This window comes from Eretmochelys imbricata, chromosome 23 (assembly GCF_965152235.1).
Source record: "Eretmochelys imbricata isolate rEreImb1 chromosome 23, rEreImb1.hap1, whole genome shotgun sequence".
Lineage (NCBI taxonomy): Eukaryota > Metazoa > Chordata > Testudines > Cheloniidae > Eretmochelys > Eretmochelys imbricata.
The window spans coordinates 940,691-967,504 of NC_135594.1; the positions used below are offsets into that span (position 1 = coordinate 940,691).

Consider the following 26,814-nt stretch of genomic DNA (forward strand, 5'->3'; position numbering starts at 1 on the left):
GCCCAGCCGCTACCTGGGGCGGAGAGGGCGAGTCCTGCCGGGGAGCCAGGCCTGTGCCACCTTGTGCCGCCCCTTAGATGGGGGCTTCTCTGCGCGGCCGGGGGGGGGAGGGAAGCCCCTGCAGGCGCTGGGGGAAGGCGACGTCACTCCCTCCCGTTCCAGGGCTGCCCGCGAGCCCCAGCCCCACCTGAGCGGGGGCAGCAAAAACCCCAGAGCCGGCCCTGAGCGCGCCAGAGCAAGGCTTTATTACAGACCAAAGGCAGCCGCTGAGCCCCAAGCACCCAGCTCGTCCGAGATTTACACAGGGGCCAGTCGTAGGCCGGGGGCAGGGGGACACTGTCCAGGGGGCTGGGGGGGGCTCTGTGCACAGCCAGGCCTGTGCCACCCCCGGCTGCAGGGGCACAAGCTGTGGCGTCAGGAGGCTCCGCCGAGCGGCCCCAGGCTGGATTTGCAGGGCCTCGCTGGTCCCATTCCTCTGGGGGAAGCTGCCGCTGCCAAGGGCCGCGGGGGCCCTCCCCGGGCAGGGGTCACGCTCGCTCCGGCAGCTCCGGGCTGGGCCGCCCCAGGGCCTGGTGCTTCTGGAGCCCCCGTAGCTTGAGGAGCAGCTCCTGCACGAAGGCCTGCGGGAGACAGAGGCTGCAGAGCATCCGTCCCTGGTCACCCCCCTGGGGGAAGGGAGCCCCGAATAAGCCTGCCCCACATCTCCCCGGGAACACCGCTGCGGGGGGCGGCGGCACGGGAGCAGAGACGCACTGGAGGCCGATCTGCAGCTGTTCCCACATCATCGCTCCTGCCAGAGGCTTCCCAGCTGGGCCCAACAGCTGGAGGAGCTGACGCGGCCCTGCCCCGAGCCAGCGGCTCTCACGCCACCCAGCCCCTCACCGCCTGGGAAACCCTGGGATGCCAGCTCCCGGGAGCCCCAGCGTGCCCATCACCAGGGCATCTGGGTACCAGGCGTGGAGGTCAGTGCCAGCGGGTGCTGGGGCTCAGGGCGTCCCTAAGAGGGGTAAGATTTTGCAGTCTAGGTGCCCTTGCAGTACCAGGAGGGAAGGAGCCAGGTCTGGGCTGGGAGGAGACCGTTGCTGGGAGAGCAGGGCCCCAGCACCGCACGCTGCAGCCCCACAGCGGGAGGGGCCTGGTCGCAGCAGACACAGGAAGGCTCCAACCCCGACCCCCGGTGCTGCAGAGGCCCCGAGAGTGTCTGGCAGAGCCCGGAATAGGGCCCAGCTCCCCAAGCTCTTAGCCACAAGGCCAGATGTGCAGCAAGGGGGCGGCAGGCCACAGCTGGGTCTGAAGGGGGAGCCCTCAACAGGGTTCGGTGCAGGGACTGTTGGGGGCAGGGCAGGATGCCAGCCCTGGGCCTTGCACCCCCCGGTCCCTGGAGCTGCCTGCCCCCCACCCAGAGCGCTAGAGGGGCCAGAGCTGCCTCCTGCAAGCAGCTTGTCGCCAACCTGGGGGATGGGGCAGCTGGCTGAGCTGGAGATAAGCGGGGGTGGGGGAGGGGAGTTCCAAGGCTGCCCCCCACCCCCCCCACCCGTTCGCCCCCCGCCACCAAGGAGGAAGCAGAGGGACGAATGTTTTTCCCTTTTAAAGCCCTGATCGGCGGCTGTGGTGGGGCCGCGATGCTCCGGAGCAGCCAGGTCCCGTGGGAACCGCTGGCCGGGGTCAGTGCTGGGAAAGCTGTGACTGGAGCCAGCACTGGGCACGGTCTGGGAAGGGAGCTCCAGCCTGCTCCCTTGGGCTGGCTGGCGACCAAGCCCTTGGCTTGAGCTGGGCTGGGGGTAGATTCAGGGGCCAGCCCGGCGCTGGCAGCAGCCCTGGGTCCCTTTGCTGGGGAGCTGCGGGCTCTCCCCCGAGGCGGCAGGGCCCCCGTGGGCTGCGAATGAAGATACGGGCGCTGGGGCCCCACCAGGATGGGAGCAGTGACGCGGTTGGGGTCTCGGCAACCGCCACTCACCTGCGTGTTGTTGTGACAAGACTTCAGGATGCCCTGGAAACAGAGACAGGTGGACCTGAGCGTGGCGCCCGGGGTCCCTGCTGCAGATCCACGCCCCGACCCATGCGGGAGGATGGGACCTGCCAGCTCCGGGCCCCGGCAGCCATGGGACAACCCACCCCAGCTCAGGACCTGCCCCCCAACTGGCACGTGCCCTACAGCAGGGGGGCTCAATCCTTCCCCAGACTCCGGCATGCCAAGCCAGGAGGCCTCGAGGGGCAGAGCCGTCCCCCTCACTTGAGAGTGGAGCAGCTTTCCCCGTCCCTGCGCTCTGGAGTGATTCCAGTGTAGGGGGTCTGCCTCACCGCAGAGGCAGAAATGCGGCCTGCCGGGCCCCCAGGAGAAGGTCTCTCCCTGGCCCTGTCAGCGCCGGCTGTTTCTCTGCCTGAATTACACAGCCCCGGGGGGCCCTGCTGGTCAAAGCCCCACACAGCTCAGAAGAGAAGCCGTGGAACAAGTCCTCTGACAGCAGTTGCAACCCATGGCCAGCGCCACCTGACCCCCCCGGGCACCACCTCCGTGCCAGGACAGAGCCCGGGCCATGCCCCACAGTCCTGCGGGCAGCACAGGGCCAGACGCGCCCTTGACAGACAGGCCCCAGGCCAGAGCCCCGAGCCGACAAGAGGGGAGGGGGCTGGCTGGACCCCAGCACCCACCTGCAGCTGTGCGGCCCGTGCCTCGTCTGCGTCCAGCTCCAGGAGTTCGTCAATGTTCACTTCATCCGGCATCTCTGCCTCCTGCAATGAGAGGGGGCTCAGGAGGGTGGTGGGGGTGTTGCAGCCGTGGGGACATGGCCCGGGGCACTGAGCAGCCCAGACAGCCCCCCCAACTTCCCTAGAGCTGCCAGGTCTCTGCTGTAATCTCCTCCAAGCTGCTCTGTGCTGGGGAGTGGATCCCATGCCAGCCCACAGGAGAGCCATGTGCAAGGGGCCCTGTCTGCCCCAACCTCACCCTGGGGCTTCCCTCCCGCCCTGCAGGGTCTCCCAGCACCCCCCCCACACACACTGAAAGCCGCCCTTGCCAGCTCCGGGAAGCTGGGGCCAGAGGATTCCTAGCTCCCGAGGCCAGAAGAGACCCTTGTGCTCATCTCAGCTGACCCCACAGGGCCCAGCCCCCCCAGTAACTCCTAGGGCAGAGCTGCTCTTGCTTTGAGCTGGGGGGTGATGGAGATCCCCCCACCCCCTGGTGAACTGTTCCTGGGGGATTTTGCTCGCCGGAAATAAGGTGCAAACATTTAAGAGTCTGCATCTGTCTTGCTTCAGCCTCCAGCCCGTGGCATGTCAGATCTTCCTGCACTAGACGGGCGAGCCGAGGATCCAGTATTGGTCCCCCGGGGCCCGTAGGTACGGATCAGCTGGGCTCCGGTCACCACAGCCTTCTCTTTGCGAGGCTAAACGGAGCTCGTTCCAACCCAGGGCAAGTTTTCTGACCCTTTGCTGGTTCTCGTGGCTCTTCTCGGACCCCTCCAATTGACCCAGCTCCTCCATGAGTTGTGGGCACCCAAGCGGGATGCAGGACCCCAGCAGCGGTTGTGGGTTAGAGCAGGTGGCAGGAATTTGGGCTCCAGACCCAGCTCTGCCCAGATCTGCAGAAGCACTGGGCACCCCCAGAGCCTGTTAAAGCCAGCACCCCCCAGCCCTGGAGCGCCAGGCTCCAGCCCCTCTGGCAGGCAAAGCCGTGCCCCGTGCACATTCGCGGGGGCCTTCAGCTCTCACGGTGCCCAGCCTGCATGTGACCCCAGGCCGGGCCCTGCTGTCACTTGGGATCTCCTCCCTCCTGGCCCGTTTGCTCATTCAGCACCAGGAAATGCCAGCAATCAGCCTGGGGCATGCAGGCTGCTTCCTGCCAGAGCCCGATACAAGAGCAGCTGGCCCCGGTCTGGCGAAGGGAGCCGGGCCAGGCCCCAAGGCCCACATCAGCTGGTCCATCCTCACACCCAGTGCCAGAGCCTGACCCAACAGCACCCACAGGCACCCAGCCCAGCGGGTGAGGGCAGAGAGCTCGGCCCCGTGGTGGGGTAGTTTTAAGACCCCTTTGTTCCCCCAGTTCTGGAAGAGCCCTTCCCCCCACGCCCACCTCTCCTAGCCTGTCTGGGGCAGAGCCCCCTCCACCATGCTCTCCTGGCCTGGCATCCCGGACGACCTGCCGGAGCCTTGCAGCCCAGGGGCCAGCCCTGCACCCCCTGTGAATTGAGGGGCCTGCTAGAGCCTGCTCCTCTGTACACCCCACACCCCCCTGGGCACTCCCACCCCAGATCCAGCTGGCAGCTGCCCCCTCCCTCGGGTCCAGGGCCAGGCTGCTCCGGACTTGCCCGGTACAGAGCCCCATTGTCCTGCTGGTGCCCTGCGCTGCCAGGTTACAAACCCTGTGCCCGGCACCCCCCAGCCCTACCAGTCACCAGACAGGCTGCAGGCCCCTCCCCCCACACTCCGCTCCTTCTGGGCCATACACAGCTCGGACTGACCAGCCCACGGGTCCGCTCGGCTTGGGGGCTGCTCTGCAGGGACCTGCCGGTCCCCCCTCCCCAAGCCAGTGTCCAGGCCCGGAAAGAGGCTCCCATCCCCCACCAGCAATCAGCCCCCAGGAGGAGGGGAACAACTCAGGACAATGGAACAGCTGTTCCCAGTCCCACCCCATCTGGCCTGGAGAAAGGGAGGCTGGGGGCGGGGGAAGCCTGAGCCGGGCATGTGAAGGGTTAAACCAGAATTTCCCACACACTTACAGCCAATGGGATCGAGGTACCACGACCCCTCACCCACCAATGCAGGTCCTTATGCCCCCCAGCGCCCCCCCCCACTCTCCAAGCTGGGTGCAGGCCATGGGCAGTCGTGGCACAGAGCCTGGTGCTGCTCTCGAGAAGGGGCTGGGCGTTGCACCCGGGTTAACAGCGGGATACGTGGAGCAGGCTCCAGCCCTGGGTTTTATGGCATCTGCCTGAGAGCTGGGCCAGGCTCTGGGCCATCGAAGCCCCCCCTTTCACCCCCCCCCCAGTAGAGGATGTGAACGTGGAGGTGGCTGAGGAAGTCTGAGCCATGCCTCCAGCCACAGGCCACCCACAGATCCACTTCCTGATGTGGAGAGCCCAGCCCAGAACACCTGCGCCTTGCCCAGCCAGGCATCTGCGTGGGAGCCAGCTGCCAAGCCGCCTCTTCCTGCCGGCCCCCGCAGGCTCCTGCCCCACGCGCCAGCTAGAGAGGTGCGTTCATATTGCCTGGGTTGGGGAGCCAGCCCTGCAGAGAGGGATGGGCTCCCCGGGCCTGACGGGGGGGTGTCTATGGATTCCCCATGGCTTTCCCCTGCGACAGGTTTGCAGCCATTCCCCCTCCCTGCCCGAGCCAGTACCCGGCCTGAGCGCCAGGGGCCAGTCCCTTGCAGGCTGGGCAGCACCAGGCCTCACGTGCATCTGCAGGGAGCTTTGCCTCGCCTCACCTCACCCAGCACCCAGCCAGGGCGAGCCAGGAGGGCCCCGCTGTCACAACACCCCGCTGCAGCTGCTCCCCAGCATCTGGAGCTGAGCCTCGCTGGACTCTCTTCCAAACAGCTCCCTCAGCGCCACGTAGGAGCTGCCTCAGGGATCCCGTGCTGGGGGCTGGCTTCCTCAGAGCCCTGGCCCGAAGCAGGGGTGAGTTAGAGGGAACAGCTTGGTCTCGCCTGCTGGCCCCTTCACACCCCAGGCAGCCGCGTTAACAGCTGCCTTCTCCAAGGCCTGTTCTACGCTGCAGTGGGGCAAACCCTTCCTGCAGACGCTGCTCCGGGGCGGCGTGACAAGGCTGCACCCGTGCACGGCTCATCTGCACCAGGTACCTGCAGCTCCCTCGGTGCGAGAAGAGCCCTGGGCGAGAGCAGAGATCTCCCTTCGCCTGGGAGGGAAACGCAGCTGGAGCTCTCCAGGCTGCCCGCACCAGCTGCTCTCTCCTTTCATGGAAGGGCTGAAGCAAAAGGGAAAGTCTGCTATTTTTGTAGCTGGAGATTCCCGACTCGCAGCACTTGAGGCTGCAGGTTCCCCAGGCCGGCCAGCCGGGCGGGGGCAAAAGTGTTTTAGGGTTTGAACACTGAAGGAGAAATTAAAGAGCAGCCCCAAGGTGCATTTCAGGGCTTGGGGGAGGCAGCTAGGCCCTGATTCTGCACTTCCTTGGGCAGCCACGTCCACCCGCGCAGAGCGGAGGGGCAGCGTTTGGCCCGGATTCTAGTGTCCGCGCTGGGTGCAGGACAGCAGAGAATCGGGCCCAATATTCTGAAGCGTGAGACGCGGCTGCTCGCCCCCAGAGATCGGCTCAGCTTGGCACAAGCCCCGGCGCATGCAGCCCGACATGCTGAACGGACCCCAGCAGAGACAGAGCCAACTTCAGCCTCTCGCCACAAGGGCCAGACCTGGCTAATCCTAGCCCCAGAGGAAGGCAGAGGTGGGAGCCCAGGTCAGCTGGGATGGGGAGGTACGTGCTGACTGCAGACCAGCCCCCCAGCTAGAGACATTGCAGTGTTAAACCGGCCCCTGGGGCAGCCCAGAGCGGGCAGCCTGGGCCGGGCGTTCTGCACGAGTACCGGTGCCGGGTGTGTGGCCGCACTAGGAATTCAGACAGTCACGTCCCTGACCAGAGAGACTCGCGTTTCACACAGCCACACACGGGCACCTGGCCCAGGCCCGACTGGGCGGCACTTCGGTCTTGCCCGGAGACACTTAACAGAATCAAACGGCCGATCTCAGGGGGGATCAGGAAGAAATGGAGAGCACGGCCAGCCAACGGCTCAGCTGAGCCAGGAAAGCCTGGTGCAGGGGTCCAGCCCTCAGGCCAAGCCCTGGATTGGAGACGGCTCCAGGGGCTGTCAGAGCCCCAATTTGAGACCCCTTGCAGGGCCAGATGACTTTCCAGACAGCACTGAGGCTGGGGTAGCTCCTGGTGGGTCCCCCACACTCCCTGGTTGCTTTGGAAAGTTGCCCCTAGCCCCTCCGAAGTTCTGTAGCCCTTTGAGAAGCAGCAGGGCAGTGAAGAGACCCACAGGGCAGCCGGGGATGCAGCCGCCCTGTGGAGACCCAAGAGAGGGAGGGAGCCCCGAGTCTCAGGTCTCCATTCCTTGCTCTCCATCCCTACACCCCAGACCCGGGACAGCCGGGGAGTCCTGGCTAATCACGACACCAGCCCAGCCCAAGGCAAAGGGTCTTGTCCAACCTGTGGCTAGTGGCCCCAGCAGCCAGCCTGGCCAGGGGCTGCCAAGCCGGCCCTCCAGAGCGGGGCTGACTGCAGTACATACCCAGCGTGCCCCATCATGGCCCCCGAAAGCAAAGGGCTGGGGAGCCATTAGCCTCGAGCTCAGACACAGCCCCTCCAACCTCACAGCCAGAGGCACCGAGTCAGCACACCCCCGCCAGCCGCTGTGCACCCCTAGGAGCCGCGGGCTGCTGTCTGCGTGGGGCGCAGCAGAGACCCCTCCCCCACATCGTTAACAGACCCCCTGGCAGAGGGTGCCTCATACCCAGGGTCACCCCAGCACCGAGCCTGGCTCTCAGGGAAGGAGGGCCCTGGCAGCAGCAGGAGCTCCCCTTTCGGCCAAGGGCTCTGGGAGGAGAGTGGGATCTAGTGGTTAGAGCAGGGGGGCTGAAGCCAGGACTCCTGGGTTCTCTCCTGGCTCTGGAAGGGCAGTGGGGGCTAGTGGCTGTCCCATGGCCCTACCCAGTGATCTCCATCCAGCGCTAGGCAGGTGCCAAGTTCTGTCCCGAGTTCCGAGAGAAGAAATTCTGCGTGCCCCAGCGCCCCCATCTCGGCCCCGGCGCTCTCCCGTCCCGTCCCGTGCGCCCCGGCGCAGCTCACCCGGCCCTGGTACAGCTCCTCCAGGCGCCCGTCGATCCATTTCTCGGTGTCCAGCCGCCGCTGCAGCTCCCGCCGGTCGTACTTCACCGTCACCCGGGCTTGGCGCTTCTGGATCCCGGGGCTGCGGGCCGGCTCCGCTCGGGTACTCCCCGGAGAGCGCGCCGGGGACCCCCGTCCCAGCCGCCTGCCCACCCGGTTCGCAGCCATCCCTGCCCTGCGCCGCCACGGGAGCCGCAACCCCGCTCAGCCGGCGGCTTATGGCGTGGGGCGGGGCAGGGCGGGGCTTCGGGCCGGGCTAGGCACTGCCCCTCGGGAAGCGCACGGCCCGGGGGCACGGTGCGTGGGGAGGGCGGGCAGCGCTATGGGGAAAGGTTAGCCGGGCACCGCGCGTGGGGGGCACTGGGGGGCAGCGAGGCACGGGAGGGAGGCAGGCAGGGCAGAGGGGCAGCGGGGCAGGGCCAAGGCGGCACTGGGCTTGGGGGAGGCAGGGCTGGAGCCTGGGGGGCACTGGTGCTTGGGGGCACACGGCGGGGGGCTCGGTGCGAGGCCAGCGCACTGCCTGGCCTGGGGTGCCCACAGTCAGGACCCAGGCGCTGGGGGAGGGGTTTTCCCAGGCTAGGCCCAGGCACTGGGTGGCAGCCCCCCCCAGCGCATCAGCCATCGGCCTCTGGGCAGGTCTGATGTGGGAGGCTGGCCAGGGTTCTCGGTCAGGCTGGGCCCTTGCTCTGCCGTGGCTCCCGGTCTCACCGGATCCCGTGCTCTGGCAGGTGGGGAAGGGAGGCGCAGGAAGACAACCCTCAGCCGGTGTCAATCCACGTTCACTGTGTGAGGACACTTTGCACCAGGGAGGGTCTGGGCCCTGGTGACTTGCCCCAGGTCACACAGCCAGTCTGGGGAGGCGGGGAATTGAAACCTGGCTATCTGCACCCCAGGCCAGCGTCCTAACCACTAGACTGTGCTTCCTCTCCGCAGAGGTTGGTGTCAGGTGCGTGCCCAGCATCGTGGCAGAGCTCGGGGAGCCCCCAGTCCTCCCAGGGAGCACTCAGTGGCCCTACACCTGGGCACATCCCTAGAGAGGCAGGGCCGTGCCCACGGGCAGGCAGGGCAGGGAATCTGATCTCGGTTCCCCGTGGCCCAGGTGCGTGCCCTGACCACGGCCCCACCAGTGCTTCCCCTGGGCTGGGTGAGCTGCTCAGGAATGGAGAAGTGGCCTGGCCCCAAACGTTCATTTGCATCGAGACGGCTCCGCTGCTTCCGTCTTTGTGCCATTTTCTCCTCTCTTCCCCCGACCTCGGGAGCTGTGAGCGTCTCCGGGGACTTCTGCAGTCTTCGTTGTTCCACCCGCATCGCTAGCGCTCCTCTCCTGATGTCCCGCTCCCCGGCACAGCATCGGCTCCGGGTCGCTCACAAAGGTCCGAATTCCGTATGCCGCCTGCAGTGCAATGAATGGGCCAGAGAGTCCCTGGCGTGACGGGACCCTGGCACCACGCAGAGTTACGCCTGGGGCAGGGGTTTGCGCAGGGAGACACAGCCCGCTCGGTCCCCTGGCAAAGGCACCGGTCCTTGTTTATAGCCTTTTACTACGGAAAAAAGAAGGGCGAATAGTTGGAGCATCTGTCGGGCTTTTGTTTTCCCAGCACCCCCAATCCCTGCGGCTGCAGCAGCGTGCACAGATTCAGAGACCGTTGAAGAGGGTCTCAACCGTCCCTCTGCTGTCGTTAAAGACCATCCCTGCTTCTCCTACAACTAAACAAGCGAAGCCCAGGCAAAGAGAGAGAGGGGGCCCCGGCGTCTGTCCCCACTGCTGACTCTCATATGCAGCCTCAGTGCTGGAGAAACAGGGGCCCAGGCCGTGGTCTGAGCAGCCGCGCCGAGACCTGGCAAACTCATACCAACATGGGCTGTTTAGGGCGTTGCTTTTAACTGCCTCTCTGGGCACGGGCTCCCAGCAGCCCTGGCAACCAGACAGGCCCGGCTGGCTCAGATAGGAACCAGCGAGGAAAAAATACACTGAGGAAGACAAACGAAACCAAGGGCGGGCGTGGCAGCCGCAGGAGCCCCCGTCTCGTGGCCCAGAAGGCATTGAGAGAGTTAGCCGGAGTTGCTGGAGAGGACGATCTCATCGAGGCCCTTTCTCTGGCCTGGCCAGGACGTCCCATGACTTGGACGGTGAAGGTGCCATGGCAGATGGGATCCTGGGGCCCAGCAGATAGATGACAAAGCTGTTTCTTTCCACCCTCCCACCCCATCCTCACACGGTGGTGTGACGAAGTGGGACTGTTCTTAATGTTTCCTCTGAATAGTGTGGGGGTGCCTCAGTTTCCCCTATGCAGTTCTTAAGCATCTAGGTGGTGCGGTAAGGGTGTATGATCCTTGCAGAACCCTAGAGGGCAGGTGTGTGCAGGGGTCTGGACACAGAAAATGGCCAACACCCTGTTTCCTGGCCACTGGTGGCCTGGGCCCTTCCCCCCTGCAAGGTGAGAGCTAAAGGGCTGGAGAACAAAGGAATCAGGTGACCTCCTGGCCCGGGAAAGGGACAAAGCCCAAAGGAGGAGGGGCTGGAGGGAGTTTCAGTTTGGGGCTGGCTGGGGACATGGAGTGAAGGGCAGACATGGTTGTCTGGCTCCCTGCCCCCCAAAATGGACCCAGCTGAGGAGTCCTGTTCTCTGCACCTGCAAGCTCTGTTTTAGACCATGTTCCTGTTGTCTAATAAACCTCTGTTTTACTGGCTGGCTGAGAGTCCCGTCTGACTGCAGAGTTGGGGGGCAGGACCCTCTGGCTTCCCCAGGACCCCGCCTGCGCGGACTCACTGTGGGAAGCGCATGGAGGGGCAGAGGATGCTGAATGCTCCGAGGTCAGACCCAGGAAGGTGGAAGCCGGGTGAGCTGTGTGTCCTGCAGACAGGCTGCTCCCCGAGAGGAGACTCCCCCAGAGTCCTGACTGGCTTCATGGGGAGCAGTTCCAGAGCATCGCCCAGGGACCCCGTGACAGGTGGCAGAAGTGGGATGCTCTGGAACTACTCCATACAAAGCCAGGCAGGACTCTGGGGGAGCCTCCTCTCTCTGAACAGCCTGTCTGCAGGACACACAGCTCACCCGGCTTCCCCCTTCCTGGGTCTGACCTCGGAGCATTCAGCATCCTCTGCCCCTCCGTGCGCTTCCCACAGCGAGTCCGCCCAAGCGGGGTCCTGGGGAAGCCAGAGGGTCCTGCCCCCCAACTCCGCAGTCAGATGGGACTCAGCCAGCGTAAAACAGACAGGTTATTAGTCGACAGGACCACAGCACAGAACAGAGCTTGTTATTTCAGACATCAGTGACTTTCAGCCAAGTCCATCTTGGAAATCCTGGGCCAGACGCCCTGGATTCCCCCCTTCCAGTTCCCCCACGGAGACTGCCAGGCTCCAGCCACCAGCCACCCGACGTCCGACCCTCCCCCCCCCCCCCGTTGCCCCTCCTCCATCTCTTTGTCTCGCTTCCCGGGCCAAAGGTGTCACCTGGTCGCACCCCCTCCCCCCCGCCTAGGTCTCAGGTTACAAAGCTGCAAATAGCTGGGCAGCCTCACCTGCTCCGAGGGCCTCCGCAAACCCACAGCCCCAATTCCCACCCCCGAGGCATTGGCGCAGCACACAGGGACACTAAGGCACACCCTGTATTCGTATAGGACAGCAGGACTCCCATGTAACAGAGCAAGACGAATAAAACCCCCACTTCGTCACCCCACCATCTCTTGCCAAGGACTCCAGAGGGGGAGTGGGCGGCTTAGTCCAGCCTCCTCGTTATGTCGTCTGCCAATTAAGCCTAGTGTCCAGTGCACCAGTTTTGGTCCATTCATTTTCCGCCCCGTTCTCTTTTGTTTACCGAACCCGATCTCCACACCGCCCTTGGCTGGGACCCGGGTGGCCCAACCCAGCGTGCGGGTCTCCCTTGTGCACCTCGCCCCGTCAGCCTTTATTGTTACCGGCGACTGAGCCTTTCGGCGGCTCTCCCCATCCGGGGGGGCCCGGGAGACCCGGTGAGTGGCACAGGCCGTGACCCGCACCGGAATCCAGGGCCTCTTTGCTGGGTCGGGCCCTGTGTTGGGGGCCGTTCCACGTGCCCAAGGAGAACCCCCCTGCTGCCCCCTGGTGGGGGAGGGAGGTCACAGCGTCGACACCGGCCGGAGCTGAGGCGACATCCCCCCACCCAATTGTGGGACTCTGTGGCAATGGCAGGTGTCTGTCTCCACTAGGGGGCGCCACCTCTGGCCCAGCGCTGGGTCCGGGAGACTGGTTGGCCCAGGGGTGGGAGGTGGGAACTGGGCCATGCTCTGGCTGGCTCGGGGGGGTGGGACACGGGGCCTTTCCCCCGAGGGGGCCCCGATTCTCCTTCTGCAGTGGGAAGACAAATGTAATTAACCACCATCCCGCAGGCTGGCGTGGGACACAGTCTGGCAGCTTTAGCACCTCTCCTGCCTAGATGGTCCCTCATTTACCTCCAGCTTGTTAGGACCGGGCATAACCCCCGGCCCCAGCTCAGAGGTGGCCTGGGGTGGGGCAGGCTCTGGGCGCGCTGAAAACAGACGGGTGGTGTGGCAGGTCTGCTTGGCCAGAGGCTGCAGAAATGTGGCCTGAGAATCGTTACAGCCCTTAGCTGGAAGCAGCTCGAATCTTTAACATGCACATACCCCTCCTCAGGGGTGAAGCCTGCAGCCCCACCAGGAGCCCTGGCCCATTACTGCAGCCGGGGGCCGGTCTTCCATAGGAACGCTGCCCTAAGCAACACCCCAAGTGTTTTTATCAGCCTGAATTAAAGGGGCTTTGTCAGGCCCGAGGGGAGAGACTTGGCCAGGTTTTGGTGCAGCCCTGGCAGCTGTGCGTAAGGTCCCTCTTTGGGGCAGGGACTGGTGTGGGCAGGGCCGGGTTCGTGGCTGAGGCCCCAGGCTCTGCAGAAACACACCTCATCACGGCTCTGAGGGCATAGCCCCAGGGCTCTCCCCTGGCCGAGGGGGGCTGCCAGCCAGGGCGAACAGGTGCCTGGCCTTGCACCCGCAGGGAAAAGCACCTCCCAGACCAGAACACTGACAAGAAACCCGCTTCCTGTGCCAGGAAAATCCCCCGCCCCCCACCCCCATCCTCTTTGCCCACGACTGGCCGCCGGCCGGGATACAGCAGCTTGGCCGGGCTGGTGCCCTGTGGGGGCGTGAGCCCCCCAGTTCATGCCAGGCTCCCACTGGGGCAGGTGTGTGTGTGATTCCGGGCGGGGGCAGGAGGGGTTACGAATGAGGGTGTTAGAGCCATAACACGGCAATAACCCCAGGAGGAGGCTGTGACCAAGCGGGACTATTCTTAATGTTTCCTCTGAATCGTGTGGAGATTGGATCTCAAGTGAAGGGGAGATCTAGGTATGGTGACAGAAGGCCCAGCTAGACTTGCCTGGAGATCCCTCTAGGGCTCTGCAACGATCATACACCCTTATCCCACCAGCTAGAGAATTAAGAACTGCCTAAGGGAAACTGAGGCACCCCCACACTATTCAGAGGAAACATTAAGAACAGTCCCGCTTCGACACAGAGGCCGAGCCCGACTCAATCATTGGCCCTCTTTGCCGGCCTCCCTCACCCCAGCACCCCGCCTGGAGCCTGGGCCCTGGGGCAGCCACTCCCCGGGAGCCCCCCACAAGCCCTGCACCTTGAGACTGGGTGCTGCGGTGTGCCAGGCCGGGCGGCGCTTTGGGGAGGGGCGGAGAGGCTGGAGCTTGGGGGTGGGTTGCAGAACTGGGGTGAGGGTCCCAGACCCTGGGGTGGGGGTCCCCCTGCAGCCCCCAGCACGGGGGGGCCATAGACCCCATTTCCCCTCAGAACATGCTTTGGGGAGGGGCTGGAGTTTGGGGGTGGGTTGCGGAACTGGGAGGCGGGACCCAGAGCCCCGGAGTGGGGGTCCCTCTGCGGTCCCCAGCACGTGGGGGCCATAGACTCGCCCCCTCTGGATTTGTGGCGTTTCGGCACAAATTGGAGCCGCCGGGGCCGCGGGCAGCTCCTGCCGGGGTGGGGGGCGCTGCAGCCCCCCCCCACGCGCGGCCCCTCCCCCGGCACCCGCAGCCCCCCGATCTCCCCTCCCCGCCCCCCGCCCGGGCTCGGACCCGCTCCCGCCGCCTCCAGCCAGCCAGGACGGTGGGGAAGAGCCCGCCCCGTATGCAAACGAGTGGGCGTGGCCTCCCCGTGCAGGGGGGCGGGGGGGCGCGTCCCAGGTGAGGGCGGCTGCGATTGGGTATTCGCTCGGGGGGGCGGGAGCTCACCTGTGTGACGCGCGCGGCCGGGGCTGGGCCGGGCTCAGTCGGTAGGAGCCGCTCGCGGGATGGGGCGCGCGGGGCTGCTGATGCTGATGCTGCTGGCCGCGCTCGGCCCCGGGGTCCGGGGCCACGAGGGGTCGGGGGAGCCCGCGGGGAGCCCCGCGCCGGGGCCGCCGGGTAAGGCCGGGGGACCTGGGGGCGGGGCTGGGAGCACAGCTGGGGCGGGGGCAGTGTGATAAGGGGCGTGGGTGCTGAGCGGGTGTGGGGAGTGCGCTGGGAAGACTTGTGGGGGGCGTTAGGAAAGTGGGGGCATAGGGGGCCCCCTGGGGAGAATGTGGGGGTGCGATCTGGGAGCATGGGTGAGAGATGTGGGGGGGAGCCCTGTGGGGATAGGGGTGTAGGCTGAAGGGGGGCCTTGCTCGTTGGCTCCCCATGACTGTGGGGCGGGGGCGTGTGACCCCAGTTGCTGCCCTGGCAGCCTCCGGGTCAAACCCTGGGGCTGTAGCCAGGGGTGTGGATCGCTTCCCCTCCTCCAGTCCCCAGCTCTGCTGCTGGGGTTTTAACACCTGTTCAATGTCCTTCAGGGCCTGGCTTTTTGCCAGGGACTTCACCCCCTGCCCTGCCCCCGCCCGGGGGCCGCGGGAGCCTCCCTTGGCTGGGGTCCCCAGCAAAAGGGAGCCCGTCTTGACACCGGGGTGGGGGGTTCGCACACCAGCCAGCCCACCCCGGCTTGGTGAGACTTCCTGGAAGAACCACCTGGCAGGGTGGTGGATGTTCCCTGGCGCTGTGCAGCCAGATGGCGGGTGTGTGAGTGACTCGACTGGGTGGGGGAGCCCTAACAGCCACCGGAAGCGGACTCTGAGTCCCAGGGCACTGGCAGGGTGTTTGCGCTCGTGTCCCTGGCCAAAGGGTCCCCTCTGCCTGCTGCCCTCCCACCCCAGAAGTGGCTGCACTTCACTGAGGTTTGCCCCTGCCTTTACACTGCGCTCTCTGGCAGAGGGTCTCAAAGCTCTTTACCGAGGCTAGGCCTCCTGTAAGGTCCCTTCGCTGCCCCACTGTGGGCTGGGACCCCGCTGTGCAAGGGGCTGTACAAACAAAGCAAAAAGGTGCCGCCTGACCCAAAGAGCTGGTCTGCTGTCCCTAAGGCGGGGTGGTAGAGCTGGGACCTGAGCCCAGGAGTCCTGACCCTCGCACCTTGTGCTTTCACCACTGGGCCGAGTATCCTCTGTGTAGCTCTGTGGGTCCCAGGATATTGGAGAGACAATGGGTGAGGTCGTGTCTGTTATTGGACTAGCTGCTGTTGGTGAGAGAGCCAAGCTGGTAACAGAGATGGCCTCCCCCACCTTGTCTCTGGGCTATCCTTTCCTGGGGCAGGGGCTCTAGCAATGGGCATTCTCACGCCCTTGCTCATCCCTGGAGGCGGATGGGATCAGGTTTCAATAGGAGGCTGCCTGCCCTCCCCTCTAGTGACTTCCCGCAGTGGTTCTCAACCAGGGGTGTGCTTACCCTGGGGGGTGCCAGGTCCGTCCACTCACCTGGAGACTGGTCTCGTTTTACAACAGGCTACATGAAAAGCCCTGGCACAGTCCGTACGCGCTAAAATTTCACGCAATGACTTGTTTATACTGCTCTATGCACTATCCACTGAAATGTAAGTGCCCTGTTTATAGGCCAGTCGCTTTACTGTATAATTATATGGTAAAAGTGAGAAAGTCGGCAATTGTTCAGTACTCCTGTGCTGGGACACGTCCCTATTTTTGTGTCTGATTTTGTAAGCAAGTGTTTAAGTGAAGCGAAACTTGGGGTACGCAAGACACCTCCCTCCCCGCCTCGCCCCACACTAGGGATTGTCAGCACCAGAAGTGTTGTTAGAGGGGCTGGAGGGAAAGGGACGCTGGCGGGGCTATGCTGGCGGGGCTCTCGCAGCCAGGATCAGGTTACCTGGGCCAGTCACATCCGGCTAAGGGCAGCCCCAGGCAGCTCGCCATGGAGGGGCGCCAAGGCCCAGGCTGCAGGGGAGCCGAGCAGCGCAGACCCTGGGGCGGAACCGTGGCTCACAGGTGAAGAGGGTGCCAGTCGCTGCCATTTCCCTGGTGTACCGTGCAATCCTCTGTAACCCAGAACCAGCCCCCGCGGGGTAAAGATGGCTCCTCTGCCCTGCTGCTCTGACTCTGTGCCGACTGAAGGTCATTGGCCTCCAGCAGGAAGCTTTCTGCAGCTTCCTCTCCCCACCCCACCTCCACCCTGTCAACAACACAACTTCCTGGTGAGCGCAGGCTGCTTGCGGCCCAGCGCTGGCTGCTCTGCGGGCCCCGGCCTCCCACGGGTGAGCTCACCCTGCACCGGTGTAACCCAAGGGGTGAATTTAAACAGGGCTAGTTAAACGGGTGCAACCCTCAGGGTGGCTGCTCCGATTTGGGTTGAAGAACAGCTTGTTGCTGCTTAACCTAACCCTGTTCCCGCCAGCGAGAGGAAACCCGAGTGCTCACACGGGTTCGCACTGTTTAACTGGACTTGGCTTTTAAATAGATATAAATGGCATTGGATTCCCCCCGTAGACAAGTCTGTTCTGAGGGTGTAATGTGCAGAGACACAGAGGGGCCCCGGGAATGCGATAGCTCCCCAGCGCTAAAACTGGGGGGTGGCAAAGATGAAGGGACTTGCCCTTCATTGAGGCCGTGTGGTCCGGAGACTCGGGACCTGCCGATTCAGGGTTGTCTGAAGAATTTCAGAGGGGTGCCGGTGAGGCCGAAGTGCGAGAGCATCACAGGGGATAGCCTCAATTGTTACTGGACACGTGCAGTCTGTGGGATGCTGAATTCACACACGTGGGGTGGGAGCCGGTCACCCTCCTGCACTCAAAGGGCTGTTAAAACATTGCTAACCGCATCTATTATGGGAGCGTCTAAGGGCTGGCTGAGAATGGGCCGGGTGTGCGAGGGAGGGGCCGGGTGTGCGAGGGAGGGGCCGGGTGTGCGAGGGAGGGGCTGTACGAACACAGGCCAGGAGGCTCTCCTGCAGCAGCTGCATCTCCAAAGCTAGTGCTGTTGCTGTTCTGAGCCCTGCACAGCGCTTTCCTCCCGTGCGAGACGGCCATGGCTCAGGGGTTATTTCCCGTGTTTCTCCAGGCCAGGGCAGCTCGATTTCTCTCCTTGGGGCAGGGAAACTCGGTGCGGGAGGCGGGGTCTGAGTCTCCTTGTGCTGTTGTTTGCACGGTGGTGTGACGAAGTGGGACTGTTCTTACTGTTTCCTCTGAATAGTGTGTGGGTGCCTCAGTTTTCCCCAGGCAGTTCTTAAGTCTCTGGGGGGGGTGGGGTAAGGGTGTATGATCCTTGCAGAGCCCTAGAGGGCAGGTGTGTGCAGGGGTCTGGACACAGAGAATGGCCGACACCCTGTTTCCTGGCCACTGATGGCCTGGGCCCTTCCCCCCTGCAAGGTGAGAGCTAAAGGGTTGGAGAACAGAGGAAACCGGTGCCCTCCTGGCCCGGGAAAGGGGAAAGCCCAGAGGAGGAGGGGCTGGAGGGAGTTTCAGTTTGGGGCTGGCTGGGACATGGAGTGAAGGGCAGACTTGGTTGTCTGGCTCCCTGCCCCCCAAAATGGACCCAGCTGAGGGGTCCTGTTCTCTGCACCTACAAGCTCTGTGTTAGACCATGTTCCTGTCGTCTAGTAAACCTTCTGTTTTACTGGCTGGCTGAGAGTCCGTCTGGCTGCAGAGTTGGGGGGCAGGACCCTCTGGCTTCCCCAGGAGCCTCGCCTGAGCGGATTCGCTGTGGGAAGCGCACGGAGGGGCAGAGGAGGCTGAATGCTCTGAGGTCAGACCCAGGAAGTTGGAGCCGGGGGAGCTGTGTGTCCTGAAGACAGGCTGCTCCCAGGAAGGCGACTGCCCCAGAGTCCTGCCTGGCTTCATGGGGAGCAGGTCCAGAGCATCGCCCGGGGGCTCCGTGACAGGTGCAAAGTGCCACCCTTCTGACATGGGTTGCTTCATGCCCGCTCTGGAATGGGTTAAACGCCTGCACAAGGCTCAGGGCAGCAGAAATGGTGCCCACGGGGCTGGCAGCTCCTCTGGAACCTGGTGTGTGACCCGCCCCTCCCCTGGCTCGTCAGCCATGCGTGCGCCAGCCATGAGTCATGAGGCCGATGAGAACTGCTCTCCTGAAACCACGGTGGCCTGGCTGGGGAGGGCGTGTGCTGGGGTCACACCAAGGTGGTAACTACGCTATTGCGTGCCCTGGCTGTGATGTCTCAGTTGCTGGCCGGTCCCTGCCCGGCCCAATGGCAGGTCACTTGCTTCCGGAGGGGCGGGGAGGGGTGTAGTGGAGATGTGAGAAACTCCAGCAGGTAAATACTCACTCCAATCCCGCCTCTCCATTGGGAGGGAGGAAGCAACTTGCATTTAAACTTGGGTGGGCACACTGGAGTGGCCTCTGATGGGGCTAGAATTATTCTTTGCAATCGCCCCGTTGTGCCAGGCGCTGTACACACCTGGGAGCTGCCCACACCAGTGGGTCACAGGGCGACCCAGTTCCTGGCCCAGGGAGGTCACGGTCTGATCGGTGGCTCAGAACTTCCTCTCTCAGGTCCTACGTGTCTGGGATTACAGAACAAACCCTCAGTGAACAGAAGCAGAGCAAACAGGTTCACAGCATCTGTCTCCCCCCGCCCCTCCCTGTGTCTGAGTGGAGTGAATCATAGCTCCGTCTCTCAATGAAGCCCTCTGTTCCAAGGAAAGCGGGAGGAACTCGGTGTTGTCTAGACTGGAGGTGGGCCTCCTGTTGGCAGCGGGAAGTAAACGAGTGCACGTCTGGCTCAGGCCCTGCCTGCAGTGGGCAGTGCGTGTGCCGAGAGGACGATGCCGGCCTGGTGAGCTCTGGTGCATTGAACAAACCCCAGCCCCTGGCAGCTTTAGTCGATCAGCGCCGCCAAGGAGCACAAAGTGTCACTGCGGCTCCCTTGCTGAGAGGGTCCATAGAGAGCAGGGATCAGGGGCTTTCCCATGTCTCCTGCCTCTCTGCCTTGTTCCACTGTGAGCTGCAGCGGGGTAGGGAGGGGGCTGAGCGAGCTCACAGATAAGGGCACCTCTCTGACCTCACACACGTGGCTTGGGCGCCAGGGGCTTGAGCCAGCAGCCCACTGAGGCCAGTGGGTTGGATCAGGCCCTGGGAGGGGACTGCTTTGGGGCAGGGGGTGTCTCTTGGTTCGTGGGGGGGGGGTCCTGGTCTGGGACTGAGGCTCTGAGATGCTACCCCATGTAAATAATGGTGGCAAGCACCCTCAGCAAACCGAGCGTCCGGGGGTTCGGGTTATTGCAGAGCCGCAGCTCCGGGGCGTGATCCAGAATGAAACTGCGGGTGGCAAAGCCAGTCCAGCCTGTTCTGGGTCACCGAAGGCTCTGGCCGGAATAGCTTGTGCCAGGAACAGGTGCGCCGGTGTTCTCGGGGGGGGCTCCAGTTGCCCTGCCTGGCAGCTGGCGTTCCTGGCACTCGCCGCGCTGGAGGAGTCATGGGAGGCTTGAGCCTCTGTTCCCACAGCTTCCTCCCCTCCCCGGCTCCCTGATCAACCAGCCGAAGGGCTGGTGCAGGGGCCCCATGGAGGCTTTTACCTGCCTTTCCTGGGAGCTGCATTAGGGGATTGTCTTGTCTGGCAGAATAGGTCGGCATGGAAAGCTGCTTTGATCCCTTTGTTTTCTAACTCCTCCTTCCTCTTCCCAGCCCCATGGACTGAGGGGTCTGGGACAGGGACACTGGCTGAGGGGCTGGGCACGGAGACTTGTTTCATTGCTACCTGCCTTTTAAAGGTGACTTACAAAGCGGCGGGGGGAGGCCACTGGGCTTGAGTCTTTGCTGCTTTATGGTGGCTCAAGCCTGAAAGGGTTAAAATAAAGGACAGCCGTTGGGGCCTGGCTACCCCCTGGCTGGCCGTGGGCCTGGAGAACAGCAGGCTTAGCCTGCAGCAGGCACTTGGGGAAGTGAGTTCTGATGTACGGAGAGCCAAGGGGTTTTTATGGGGACCCCCCCCCCGAGGAGCTGGGAATGCAGCGACTGTTAGCTGGCAGCCTCCCTGCCCCTTGTGGGAGGAGTGCGTTGTAAACAGGCCGGGACCTGGGCTCCTCCTGGGGTCACGGTTCTGTGGGAGAAAGCTGGTCAGGTTTGCATCTGGGTCACTCAGGGCTGTTCCCGCGCTGGTGGCCTGTTGTGCAGCCCCTGGCGCAGGGGCTGGAGCTGGGATTGCGCAATGGGGATTTCTGTAAACAAGTCTGGCTCTGGCCAGGCGGGAGGGGCCTGGCTGTGGAGGCATTGCTGGCTCCTGGTGCCCTGCGTGTCTGACCGTTTTAAGAGGGGTTGACACCCCTGTGCTTCGTTCCAAGCAAGACGAAGGTGCTGGAGAGCTGGCTTGAGCGCTGCTTGTGGCCCCAAGGCTGCCCTCCCGCTGTGCTAGCTGGTTTGGGAGAAGGCTTCCCTGGCTGGATGCAGGCGCCTTGGGTACAGAGTTAATCCGGACCTGGCCCAGACACTGACGGGGGGGGGGGGGGGGAACGGGGGAGACCTGCTTCCACCTGAAACAACACAGAAAGGAGGGCGGGCAAACCCCGAACAGCCTCTCTGAGCGTTTCCTGCTTTCCCCTCTGCCTTCTGCCAGGCCTTTGCTAAATCCCTGTTTACCAACCATGGAACCAGTCCTGGAACCAGGAAGCACTTGGAGGGTCTAATTTAGAAACTGCTTTGCAAGAAGTGCTGTGAAAACCAGAAAGCATTTTGGGGGCTCCACACGGGGCCGGGGGGGGGCAGCCCCTCACCGTTACAGGCAGCCCTGGGGAGAGCTGGGGTTCTCGACCCGCCATAGCCCTGGTCCCGCAGCTGCGGGAAGAAACTGGGCTCCACCCGGCAGAGCAATGGCTGCAACGCTCTGGCCCAGTTCTCGGCCTGGCATCCCAGGCCGTCGCTTGCACCACGTGCAGATGCCCGAACCGCACTGCCCTGGGTGGGGGGGATCAGAGCCAAGGCCCAAGGGCTACAGCCCCAGTTGGGGGGCCTGGAACCTGAGCTCCGCCACCCAGGGCTTCGGCCCTAGGCAGCGGGACTCGGGCTTCTGCCCTGGGCCCCAGCGCGCGTAACGCCAGCCCCGGCGACCCCATTAAAACCGGGTCCCGACCCACCGTTTGAGAACCGCTGCCAAACCCAGCGGATGGGACAGGTCTGAGCGGCGCTCGCCCTGCAGTGGTTAGATGGCTGCCGAGGGGGGGCCCCCTCCGCGCAGTGTCCTCTCGGCTGAGCTGCCGTTTCGGGCTTTCTCCTGGCCACGGGAGGAGCTGAGGCCACTTCCTTACCCGCCACGCCGACTAACGCCTGGCTGGGTGGGCTGAGTGCGCGGGTGGCCTGCTGCGCTGACCAGCTGTCTGTAGATTTCCCCGTCCGTCGGGCCGTCTGTGCTGTGCTTAGGCTGCCGGCCGCTCGGGGCAGGGCCCGTCTGGGTCCGGTTTGTGCCGCGGGGTCGGGCGCTTACGAAACGTGAGCTTACCGCTGCTGAGACGCTTCTGCTTTCGTCTCCAGAGCTCTGCCTCTTGCCCAAGGTGGTGGGCAAGTGCCGGGCCGCCTTCCCGCGCTGGTGGTACAATGCCACAAGCCGGGCGTGCCAGCGTTTCACCTACGGCGGCTGCGGGGCCAACCTCAACAACTTCCTGGTGGAGGACGACTGCCGGGTGAGGTGCGTGGCGGCCGGAGGTGAGTGCGCGGGGGGGTCCCGCTGTCGTTTCGGGCTGCGGCCTCGTGTGGCCTGGCTGCTGCGTAGCTTGGCAGAAGGTCTAGGGGGCTGTGGGGTGCCCGGCCGCAGCACACGCCTGCCAGGCAGGGAGCATTAAGGCAGGGTTGGGGACCGAGCAGGAGACTAGGGAAGAAACGTCTCTCGCCCCTGAGCTGCTCAGAGGCCCAGTGGGCTCGCGGCGAAGGGGCTGGGACTCAGGAGAGTCTGTGTAACGGACAATCATCTGTCCTGGCTCCAGGGAACCCCAAGCTCGGCTGCAAGGCAATAGATCGCCAGGTGCGGTACCCATAGCCAGCGGGCACTGACGCGGTCTCCTCTAGCAGGCTGGCCTAGTGGAGGGGGAACGCTTGGCTTGCGCGTTTCGCTCTCAGCGCAGGTCTGACGTTAACCCCCCTTGATTGCCAGATGGGGAGGACGTGAACGAGATTCCGCAGGCCAGCCACAGAGTTGTGCAGAGTGCAGACGGTGAGCATCAGGAGCCCCTGCCGCTGGGGGGGGCAGGGGTTTCTGGCTCTTCTGAGGGACCAATCCTGCTCCCCACCCTGGGACAGAGCCCTCTTAGGGCTCTCCCAGCCCTGACTTTGATAAACAGGACATGCTGAGTGGCTCCTTGCTGGGGCCGGGCGCCTTTCCCTTGCGTAGCATTGAGATAAGCAGCTGCCAGGAATGTGCCCTTCTGGTGAACCAGGAACATCTCATGGCGCATTGCTCAGCACCCTGCTGACTGCGGCCCAGCCCTGGTGAGCCCTGCAGCCCGTCTAGGCCTGTCGTTCCCCTTAGCCCAGGGCTTTGTGTGGAGCTGGACCGTGGGCACTGATGGTGGCGGCTCGACCCTCCCTTCCCAGTGACTGGCAGCTGCTGTTCCCCCTGGCCCCGGCTTCCCATTCCCTTGAGAGTGGGGGTCTGCATGGCAGACTCTGGAGCCCCTCAGCCCCGCTCTTGCCCCCCCCCCCCCCGAGGCAGGGAGAACGCTCAGGCCAGGGTCACTGAGGTCTCCTCCCCCCGGGGGCTGCCTCCTGCCCTGCGGTGAGTCCCGGGCTGCGTCCAGGGCTGGGAACCTTGTGCCTGGACAGCGGGGGCAGGACCCACCCCACCCGAGTCTGAATAAGCGGCCAGGTATTGCGGGAGTTACCGGCTGGAGAACAATCTGCAACGGCCACCATCGGCCCCAGGCTGCTCCCGTGTGACCCCCGCGGCTCTGCAGCATCCAGCCCAGTGCTCTGGGGCTGAGTGGGGGTGTTAAAGCCACCTGGCGCCCCTCCTTAGCAGGGCGCATGGGCCGCGCTTAGGGCATTGGGCTAGGGCCTGAGACTGCCGGCTCTGCCCTGCCTCCCTGTGCCCTGGCGTGAGTCTCCCTGGGCCTGTCTGCAGAACGGGGGCGGTGGCCTGGAAGGACGGAGGTGCACCCGGCTGCAGGGCTCAGTAGGGACCTGCCCTGCAAAGGGAGCCTGGAGCTGGTTCTGCAGCAGCTCTGGGTGCTGGATCGGCTGCCGCGAACCGCCCTGACATGCCTGTTTTCTCTCTCTCTCTGTCCCAGAGGTGTCCCCCGGGCGCGTCCAGCCGGCCAACAACACTTTCACCTACGAAGGTAACGTTTCTCCACGCCTCTGGGGAGGCTCGTCTGCCCCGTGGGCCGGGGCCCCATGGGCAGGGCGGTGAGGCCACGTGCCGGGGGTGGGTGTCCGGAGAACTGGTCACGCTGCCCCCTCGCTGAGCGGCGACTCGCAGGGAGATCCGAGCGGCGCTGGCAGGAGCGGAGACGAGGGGCTCGGTTCCCTGCACTCCGAGGGCTGTGTCCGTCCGTCTGCTGCAGTGGCAGGATGGACGCTGGCTGGAGCAGGTGAGCTGGGGGCGGGTTACTGAGCCTGCCCCACTGGGGCGATGCACCAAGTGTGTGAGCCTAGGGAAAGCAAGCCGGGTCCTGCTGGGGCAGCGGTTCCTCTGTCCTGGGCTGCCGGGGGGGGGGACCCCCCGGGGGCGGGGGATAACCGTGCCCCCCTGCTCTAGGCGAGAGCTTTAACGCTGCTCCCTCGCCCTGCCTGTGCCCAGAACGCTGCCTGGCCAAAGCCGCCACCGGCCTGTGCCGTGCCTCCTTCCCACGCTGGTGGTTCGACGTGGAGTCCAAAACCTGCCGCCAGTTCACCTACGGGGGCTGCGGAGGGAACCCGAACAACTACCTGAGTGAGGCCGAGTGTCTGGCCAGGTGCTCAGGTGAGTGCGGCCATGTGTGGGCCTCTGAGTCCCAGGCCTGCCCCTCCTGACACCCCGACGTCGCGTGCCAAAGGGCGAGGAGCCGGGGCCAGTCCCTGGGCAACCTCTGTCCCTGCCCCATCAAACCGCACGGGGCAGGCTGAGTGGCCGTGGCCGGGGCTCCTGGCGCCGGGGGGAGTGCGGGGCTAGGAGCAGGCTGGCTCACCGGCCTCTGTGGGCGTCTCCTTGTAAGGCAGAGCTGGTGCTGTGGGGCAGGGAGTGGGGAGCCAAGTCCCTGTGCTAATGCGCTGACCTGTCCCCCCCAGAGTCCTGTGCTGCGCCCCGCCTGACCGGCCCCTGCCGCGCTGCCTTCCCCCGCTGGTACTACGACCCGGCTGCGCAGGCCTGCAAGCAGTTCGTCTACGGGGGCTGCAAGGGGAACAAGAACAACTACCTGCAGGAGGAGCTGTGTCTACACCAGTGCCGTGGGGCTGCGGGTGAGGGAGGTGCCTGCTCCCTGGGAGCCGCTCGTGGCCCCCCTGGGCGGCTCCCTGCAGCGAGGCAGGGTTTAGGTAGGGGGCTGGCGGGCTGGCTGGCTGGCGGAGCTCTGGGTTGGCCGGCACGGCCCTGGGGATTGCGGTTTGCGTGGGGCGCTGGGCCAGGCCCTCAGCTGGCTGCTGACCCAGGGAGTTGGAAGATGCTCAGGGGGCTAGACAGGAAAGGGGCCGTCTAGGGCGCAGCCCGTCTCAACTCGCCTTTCCCGCTTGTAGGGGGTGCTGAGGGGCCGGAGCCGGGCGTTCACTCTACCAGAGGTAAGCGGCGCTCGAGCGCTCTGTCTGCCACGCGGTCTGGGTGGGATCCCCGTGGCCGGGCTGGGCTCCGCCCTGGGGCTGGGGAGGTGGGCAGAGCTGGCCCTGGCTCCAGCTGGGGTCTCCCCACTCCTTGGCCCCTGCTGCTCTGCTCAGGCTGTGCCGGGAGGGGTCTGGCTCCGAACCCTGCGGCTCACTGGGCCTCTCCTCCCCACAGCGGTGGCCCTGGCCGTGCTGCTGGCCATCCTCGTCGCTGTCCTGCTGGGCTCCGTGGTCGTCTTCTTCGTCTGGCTGTGCAGGAGGAGCCGGGAGCTGTCCCTGAGTGTGCCCTGGAGCCCCCTGGACGACAAGGAGTACCTGATGAGCAATGCCTATACGCTGTGAGGCCGGGCGCCGGCCCAGGGGCTGCCCCTGCTCCGCTGGGCTTTGGCCGCGTGTATACAGCAGAGAGCGGCACATGTCCGGAGAGGGCGACTCGAACCGGCACCAGCCGGGTCTGTAGGAATATCCCTGGGTTATAAACTCCCCGCGCCAGCAGCCGCTGCGTGTTTGTGCCCCGGCCACATGGGCGGGGCCTTCATTGCACCAAGGGCTCTTTTTGGTGTCCTCGGTTCCACTTTTTTAAACTTTTTTTTTAAACTTTTTTTTTTTACCAGAATAATTACTGTGAAAACTGCTAGTGGCAGACACCTGGGGTCTCAGACACCTGCCCACCCAGCAGGGCCTCGCTGGGGCTCTGGTGCTGTTCCTCTGCTTAACCAGCCTTTATAATCTTGGGGGGGGGGGGGGTGTTGTCTGGTTGGGAGAGATTTAAATAGCCAGATCCCCATGAGTGCTGGCCACTCACAGCCCATGCCTGCCTGGGGTGCTGTGGGGCCCTGTTCCCTAAAGTGCGGAGCAGCCGCTGGGGGTCCCGCCCTGCGGGGCTGCTCAGGGAGCTGGTGGTAGGATGTCCCCGGCATGGGCGTCGTGAGCATCGGAGGTATAAACGCATGGTGGGTGCCCCACAGGCAGGGGGTCTGGAATTCTGTGAGCAGCCTGCCCAGTCCCCAACCGCCCCCCTCCGCTCTGCCTCCTGTTGCCACTGAGCAGCTGATTTGCCTGGGGGACCCCATCTCTGCCCAGCCCCTGCCTAGCAGGCCCCGAGGCTCCTGCCCCGCGGCACGGCACTATGCTGGCTCTAACTTCCTGGTCAGACCTGTCCTGGCTCCAGGCACGCTGGTGCCATGGGATCGGGGTGGCAGCACTGTGGGTGGGGTGGGTGACTCAAACCCTGGCCCTGAACCTGGCATAACAACAGGGGCCAGGAAGTTTCTGGGCTGGAGGGATCCAGCACTGCCCTGTGGGTATATCCCCCTCCCCCCCCGCCGCGCTTCCCTAGCGAGTGTCTGAGCCGAGTCCTCCCATGGGCCCAGCCAGGCCCCCCTAGCCCAGCAGCTGTGGCCGCCTGCCCCTTAGGCTCCCAGGGAGTGGGTGTGTTAGGCCCCGTTAACTCTTCAGGGCTCTGCAGCCGTGGGCTGGGCAGCCGCAATAGGGGCATGGGCAAGTCTATGCCAGGGTGCCAGGGAGGGTGCCCCGTCCCTGGGAGAGCAGGGCCGTTCTGGCCTGCAGGGTGCTCCCAGTGGCTGGCACTAACCAGAGCTCAGTGCAGCCCACGCTCCAATGCCTTTCCATGGCATAAACCTCCTTGAAACACCCCAGGGACCGGTCTGGCTGGGTCTCCCCTGGGCTGGGTCCCTGGAGCGAGTTGTGGCCGTGGGGCACTCACTCCCCCATTCCAGCTCTGCCTCCGCTCGGTGTCTGACGCCAGCCGGCACCTGGGCCCGCCGCAGCCACCTGGCTCCCGGTACTGGCGGGGGTGGGCAGGGCCCGTTCTTGCGTCTGAGCCCCCTGTCGCTGGCAGTCTTTCTACAGTGTGGGGCGTGGAGCTCGCTGGGCTAGCTGTTAAATTGGTTTTTTACACTGAGATTTCTTTGAATAAAGGAAAG

At 64.6% G+C, this 26,814-nt stretch overlaps 2 protein-coding genes across 4 annotated transcripts; one reads left to right on the forward strand and one right to left on the reverse strand.

Annotated features, from left to right (window-relative positions):
• Window positions 1-221: 221 nt before the first annotated feature.
• PPP1R14A (protein phosphatase 1 regulatory inhibitor subunit 14A) lies at window positions 222-8,047 on the reverse strand. Its single transcript, XM_077840574.1, has 4 exons — window positions 7,804-8,047; window positions 2,653-2,733; window positions 1,958-1,990; window positions 222-620 (listed from the first exon to the last, which is right to left on the reverse strand). Exons 1-4 carry the CDS (start codon window positions 8,008-8,010, stop codon window positions 528-530), a joined length of 414 nt encoding a protein of 137 aa, XP_077696700.1. The 5' UTR covers window positions 8,011-8,047; the 3' UTR covers window positions 222-527.
• Window positions 8,048-14,092: 6,045 nt separating this feature from the next.
• SPINT2 (serine peptidase inhibitor, Kunitz type 2) lies at window positions 14,093-26,788 on the forward strand. Of its 3 annotated transcripts, XM_077840571.1 has the most exons (8): window positions 14,093-14,246; window positions 21,617-21,787; window positions 22,233-22,292; window positions 23,365-23,415; window positions 23,877-24,038; window positions 24,344-24,514; window positions 24,788-24,829; window positions 25,044-26,788. In XM_077840571.1, the coding sequence occupies exons 1-8, from the start codon at window positions 14,135-14,137 to the stop codon at window positions 25,208-25,210; spliced, it is 936 nt and encodes a 311-aa protein (XP_077696697.1). In that variant the 5' UTR covers window positions 14,093-14,134; the 3' UTR covers window positions 25,211-26,788. The 3 variants fall into 3 exon arrangements, with proteins under 3 accessions (XP_077696697.1, XP_077696699.1, XP_077696698.1); XM_077840573.1 differs by lacking the exon at window positions 23,877-24,038; XM_077840572.1 differs by lacking the exon at window positions 22,233-22,292.
• Window positions 26,789-26,814: the final 26 nt, after the last annotated feature.

Bases quoted from the DNA above. Each gene is read 5' to 3' on its own strand.
- PPP1R14A (XM_077840574.1), bottom strand. From the start codon at position 8,010: ATGGCTGCGAACCGGGTGGGCAGGCGGCTGGGACGGGGGTCCCCGGCG. The intron at 2,734-7,803 runs GTGAGCTGCGCC...CTCTCATTGCAG, and splicing joins AGGAGCTGTACCAGGGCCGG to GAGGCAGAGATGCCGGATGA. The intron at 621-1,957 runs GTGAGTGGCGGT...TGTCTCCCGCAG, and splicing joins CTTGTCACAACAACACGCAG to GCCTTCGTGCAGGAGCTGCT.
- SPINT2 (XM_077840571.1), top strand. From the start codon at position 14,135: ATGGGGCGCGCGGGGCTGCTGATGCTGATGCTGCTGGCCGCGCTCGGC. The intron at 21,788-22,232 runs GTGAGTGCGCGG...CTTGATTGCCAG, and splicing joins GAGGTGCGTGGCGGCCGGAG to ATGGGGAGGACGTGAACGAG. The intron at 22,293-23,364 runs GTGAGCATCAGG...TCTCTGTCCCAG, and splicing joins AGTTGTGCAGAGTGCAGACG to AGGTGTCCCCCGGGCGCGTC.